This window comes from Arvicola amphibius, chromosome 3 (assembly GCF_903992535.2).
Source record: "Arvicola amphibius chromosome 3, mArvAmp1.2, whole genome shotgun sequence".
Classification (NCBI taxonomy): domain Eukaryota; kingdom Metazoa; phylum Chordata; class Mammalia; order Rodentia; family Cricetidae; genus Arvicola; species Arvicola amphibius.
In genome coordinates this window covers 77,732,516-77,738,515 of record NC_052049.1, presented here as the reverse complement: position 1 = coordinate 77,738,515, position 6,000 = coordinate 77,732,516, and the positions used below count along the sequence as shown (strand labels likewise).

The window sequence follows — 6,000 nt, the reverse complement described above, 5'->3', positions numbered from 1 at the left end:
TTGGAGGGTATCCTTGGCTACAATCAGTTTAAAACAAAACTTAAAGTGATACGTTTTCTTTTGTAAGATACATCAAGTGTAAGACCTGCTCTCCAAGCTTCAATTTGTAATCATTTGCCTCCCCTCAAGTATTTTGTTTTTCTGCACACTCGCCGGTACACGGCAAAACTGCAATCGACGTTAAAACGCGGAGCCGACTAAAAATCAGTGCGGGTGAGTAGACGGCCTTCCATCCAGCCTCCCCTTCGGGCGGCCTTGGCGGCCTGGGGAGGTCGGCCCGCGGACGCGCAGCTCCAGGCCGGCCGGTGCGCACGCAGCGCAGCAGCCTCCGGGTCACGTGCGCCCGGGAGTCTGCAGGAATGCAGCGCCGTGCAGGGAAAGTTTCCCCGGGGGCCGCGGGCCGCGGATTCGGTGCGGGCGGGCGCGCAGAGGAAGGAAGAGCGACGAGGAGGCGGAGCCCGCGAGGCGCGCGGGCGGGCGCTCCGCGCAACTTTTTAGTTTGGGCGTCTGGAGCCGAAGTTTCTGTCTCAGTCGGGACGACGCCGCGGCCAGGGCGAAGAAAGGGAGGAAGGAAGGAGCTCGAGGAGGGTAGGGAAGGCTCGGCGGCCTCGGGCACGGAGTGCCGGGCGATGCGGGCGCGCTACGCTGCCCCCCGAGCCTGAGCTCACCGCCCCGAGCGTCGAGCGAGGCCGCAGCCATGGAGCCCGCGCAGCAGCCGCCGCCCCAGCCGGCCCCGCAGGGCCCCGCGCCGCCGTCCGCGCCCGCGGCCCCGCCGGGGACCCCCGCGGCCCCACCCGCACCCCCGGCCGGCCACCAGGTCGTGCACGTCCGCGGAGACTCGGAGACCGACCTGGAGGCGCTCTTCAACGCCGTCATGAACCCCAAGACGGCCAATGTGCCGCAGACCGTGCCCATGCGGCTGCGCAAGCTGCCCGACTCCTTCTTCAAGCCGCCCGAGCCCAAGTCCCACTCGCGACAGGTAGCGGCGCCGCGGGGGCCCGGGCTGCGTGGGGTGCGGGGCTGGGGTTTGTTTTCCCGGAGTTGGCGGCCGCGGGGGGCTGCACAATGCGCGCGCCTCCGCTCCGCACCTTGGCTCCGGCAGGGAGGGGGAGGGGAGAGGGGGAGGGGAGAAGGAAGGGTTCCGGCGTCTCCTGCGGGACCCCAGCCGGGAGACAGCCTGCCTCCCCTGCCCGCGCCTCTTCAGTCTCTGTGGAGCCGCGTCTGCTGTCCCCTTGTTTGCCCGAGTTGGTGAGGGGTGGGGGTTGAACCGGTCCATTGAGTTTCTGGTTCCTTCTCTCCTCCCCTCCCCCTCCCGCTCGCCGAAGCTTTCTGCTCCGGCGGCCCTGGCGCGGTCCAGTGCAGGGTTCGGGCCCGGCTCGCCCCCGCCGTGCCCTGGAACTCGCGTGGGCGGGATCTTTTCACACTTGGTGGGCTCACTTGTTGCTTGCCCAATCGTAGCCTATTATTTACTGTTCGGCCCGAAAGCTTTTAAATGGGCCACATCTGGGCATTGCGCAGGACCTCGGCTGCGCTCACGGCGCACAGGCTCTGCGCCGGCCTTTGATAGCGCGTTGCAGGTTGACTCATAGTCCGAGTCCTGCCTGGCTCAACTGTGATTAAAGGTAATGTTTGGGAAGCAATGACTAATTCCAGCCTCGCCATTGCTTTTTAACTAACTGCGGATGTGAACATGGCTGCTTAGCCACATCTACGACGCCTGGTTATTTCCCCAACTGGATCCTACACAGAAGTGAAACGGTTTCAAAGTATTAACATTCCGATAGGTCCCGGTAGATTTCTTTAGTGTCGCCCCCCCCACCTCCCATTTAATTACTTAATTTTTAGAGACCTGCTTTAGGCTAAACCAGCATCGGAACTTTGCCCGAAACTTAATTGGTTTTCCAAACACTGCCATCGTTAGCCCACTCGGACTGTAACTTGAGTGGAAAGAAGAGTCGCCACTCCCACTCCAGCCCCCTCCCAGGCAGGCCTGCTGCAGAGCAGGGGTTTTGGAGCTCGGAAAAGCTCCATTAACCTCGCTACTAAAAGCCGAGTTAAGGGGGAAGGAAAGGTTGTTTAGCCGCTAGCCTAAACACTTAATTTGTAACAACAGTCGTAGACTTCGATCCTGTTCATTACTCCCTCCCCCACAAGTGGGTTTCTGGGCTCCCTGAGCTAAATGTATATTGGTATGCAATCACAAACGGCCGCGGAAACTTTGAAGGAACACGCAGATTGAATGCTCCATTTTGTAATACTTAGAAGCCAGAAGGAACGAGCACGGGAAAGTGTACTTGTAATACCCGACTTCCACCCCGCCGTTTGTGGGGTACATTTGCCTTCTCACTAGCATTTAAGAGAGCTGTGCATCAAGAAATTTACCTTTTCAGTGTGCTGATGATTTCCTAGTCCTAAATTTAATCTGATCTGAAACTCAGAAATGCCCCTGGCTTTGCTCTGTACTTTAAGTTACTGCTAGGTCCTTTCAGTTTCCTTATCCGCATGAATCTAGGAAATCAAACTTTTTTGATCAACTCTAATTCTAATAAAAAGCATTAGACTATGAATAAGCATTTATCTTAAGTTGTAAATAATTGTCTACAGGTTCCTGCCTGGGAATTCTTACATCCCTGTGTGCTTCTGGCATAGAAAAACTTAATTTACAGAAATGAAGACCAGTTAATTTCTGATACTTCGTTTAACACTAGTCTGGATGAACCCAGATTTGAATCCTTGGAGTCTCTGCAGGTTTTTCTTTTTCCTTCCTGTTCCATGTGTGTGAATGCTTAGGTTATATTGAATTGATTACATCTTTATCCTTCAGGCACAAAAAGAGGATTGGGTAGCTTCTAGCATTGCTGCAGTTCTGAGCCTTTGAATTCATTAAATTTATTTATTGATCACAACTTGTTCACAGTAAAAAAAAGTGAAAGATGGGGTACTAGTTATTTAAAGTGAAGTAAGGGAGAAGCACATAGTAATTTCCTGAGTTTTGTCATGAGACTTTGAAAAGCAACCATAATGCTTGGAAAATGCACTGATTTATTTATTTTGGAGTGTGTGGGATAAACATGTTCTCTACCACCAAATAACAGCTCTTGCTCATTTTTTTTGAAAATAGGTTTTAATGTTCACTATTTGCTGTCTTCAGTGTCTAGGAGGTAGAGATTCATTCAGATGAACTGCTCTTCAGTAAAATAACATTTATAGTACATATTAAATTTACATAATTTAAAAGTGAGTCCATTTGGACACTGTGTTTCTTGGTGTCAAAAAAAATGACCATTAAAGTTTGCTTTTGATCTTTAGATAGTTGGCTGCCATGAAATTCTGTCTAAGAAATCGGGGTAGGTGCTGTGGTCTCAGTTGTGTAAATGTTCATTTTGCTATTCTGACAGGCCAGTACTGATGCGGCCACTGCAGGGGCTCTGACTCCCCAGCACGTCCGGGCTCACTCCTCGCCAGCATCCCTGCAGCTGGGCGCTGTCTCTCCTGGGACACTCACTCCCACCGTGGTCTCCGGTGCCACCACCCCTGCAGCACAGCATCTCCGACAGTCTTCCTTCGAGATTCCTGATGATGTGCCGCTGCCGGCAGGCTGGGAGATGGCCAAGACGTCTTCCGGACAGAGATACTTCTTAAAGTAAGTGAAGATAATGTGGGAGGTGGCAACATAGGGGTGACATTGTCTATTTATTTTCCTGGTGCTGAAGATGGAACTCAGCCTATGAATGGTAAACAAGCATACTTCACCATTGAGCTGCACCCCAACCCCCCCAAACATTCTGTTTTATGTATGTAAGTACGCTCTTCAGTATTTATTCTTGGTTCAGAGCCTTTTTGCAAACTTGTGCTTTGTGGCAATATGGAATCATCTCATTTTGAGTTTGTGTCAGATTTGTTAATTAGCCTGGCACAAAATGGAATACCATGAAAAAGTTAAACTTTAAATAACAAGATTGGCATGTGTTATATTTTCTGCCCCATCCCCACATATGGGTGTGTGTGTGTGTGTGTCTGTTTCTGTCTTGAGTATTGAACCCAGGACCTTGTGTATTCTTTCCAAAAAAAGGAAGTAGGACTTGGGGAAGAGGTGACTTTATAATACTCAAATTGTGAATCAGCAAACACTTAATTAAGCTGTATTTTGATGTCATTTAACACCCCCTTCCCTTAACATGTGAAGAAATCATCAGGTACTTAGTAAGGTGTGCCCTCTAGTCTACATATTGTCAGGCTGGCAGCTCTTCAGAGCAGCCCCTTCTCAGAGATGGGAGGGTGGATACTGGCAGCCCCCACCCACCCGTCTTCTTGTCTTTAAGCAAATGGCAAAATTACATTCATCTGAAAAGGACAATTTATCTCCTAATTTTGAGATTGGAAGTAAAACTAATTTTCTAGGACTTTTTTGAATTTAGACTGGCAGTTAAAGACTACAGATTGTTCTATTATTCTTTGAATTGGTTAATTGGGTTGAGATAATGAAATGAATAACAATGCTCATTTTGATTTAGATTTGTTTTGACAATTCCAAGTAAATGCAGCCTTATTTATTGGTTCAGAGGACACTAGTAACAACCTTGTTTTGTTTGTGAGTTCCCTCCCCTAGTCTCTGTTTTCAGTTGATTGTCTTGGGTGGGTTGCTACTTTGTGTGGGTTTGTTTTTCAAAACAGGGTTTTGTATCCCTGGCTATCCTGGAACTCTGAGTTGGAGACTTGCTTTGTAGACCAGGCTGGCCTCAAGATCTGCCTGCCTCTGCCTCCCAAGTGCTGGCATGTTTCTGTAGTGAGGACACCAGAGAAGAGCTTTGATCTTGATCTTGGAAAGCTGCCTCTGGCCACCCTCCCCCCAACTTGTTTTTTGTTTGGTTGCCATTTTTTTTTCCCCTGTAACTTTTTCTTTTTACAAAACCATTTTCTGGTGTCCCAGTCCTCATTTCAAAGCACTTCAGAGGGTCAGGTTTCACAGAGAACAATAAAAGAGCCCGAGACTGGAAAGTACACACAAGCCTGGCAAACTCATCCTCATGAGCAAGATGATTTATTCTCCAAGCAGACGGCAGCCAGAGTAAATGACTGGAAAGAGGGGCTGGCTTTGACCACTGTGTCCTGAAGGGGAAGGGAGGGGAGGGGAAACAAACCAGGTTGTTAGGGAGGATGAGAAAGGCTTGGACTCCCGAAGCCTCCCTGCTGTGTCCCATGCTGACCTGGGGAGATTTAAACACTTAATAGGCTGCAGCCCTTCAGTTGTGGTTGTGAGCAGGTTCAAGAGCAACATTTATGCTGTTTTTTTACTCTTGTGTTTCCTTAAAATTGCTTGTTTGACATTTGTCTGCATCTTCATTATTTGAGAATTTTCTGAGCTGAAATAACCCTCATGATAGAGTCTTAGATTTTTCTCAGTGACTGTTGTTGACAAGCGACTGCCGGGTTATGGATTTGAGGAGGTGCTCCACAGTAGTGCCATCCCCACTTAGCGTTCTCACCCCTGTTCAAGTGGGGGCCAGAAAGCAGGTAAACCAGGCAAACTAGGACTGCGGAGAGCTTTGCCTAGGGAGCAGACACTGGATTGTTTCTCAGGTTGCCGGTCAGGACTGCTTCTGTGAAGAGTGAAGCATTGGGTTCTGCAGAGCTCTTAGAAGCAGAAGGTCACCCCACAAGGGTGACTTGAACGCTCCCAGCAGGTGGACTGAATCACTGGTGTGGTTAAGAGCCTGTGGAGACCTCTGAGAACTGGATGTTAGGAGTGGGTGCTGGAGTCTACAACATTGCTTTTCTGAAGAGGAAATGCTTTATGAATTATGTGCAGTTTGGAGAAGTGATTTGAAAGAGAATTTTCCCCATTGTTGTTGGCTTTCCTCTGATGTTATGTACTGTGTGGTTGCCGTAAGGAGCTACCGTGCACCAAACAGAGGAATGAAATTAATATCTGCCCTGATTGAGTCAGAAATGATGGTAAACTAAGCTGTGCTGCCAAGTAGCTATTGTGTCAAAATTTAT

General features: G+C 49.5%; 1 protein-coding gene across 1 annotated transcript in view; it reads left to right on the top strand.

Moving 5' to 3' along the window:
- The first annotated feature begins 359 nt into the window (after nt 1–359).
- Nucleotides 360–6,000, top strand: part of Yap1 (Yes1 associated transcriptional regulator) — an 87,981-nt gene continuing 82,340 nt past the window's right edge. The window contains 2 exon segments of the mRNA XM_038321493.2: nt 360–979; nt 3,399–3,643. Of these exon segments, the coding sequence (XP_038177421.1) occupies nt 698–979; nt 3,399–3,643 (527 nt within the window). The 5' untranslated portion in view covers nt 360–697.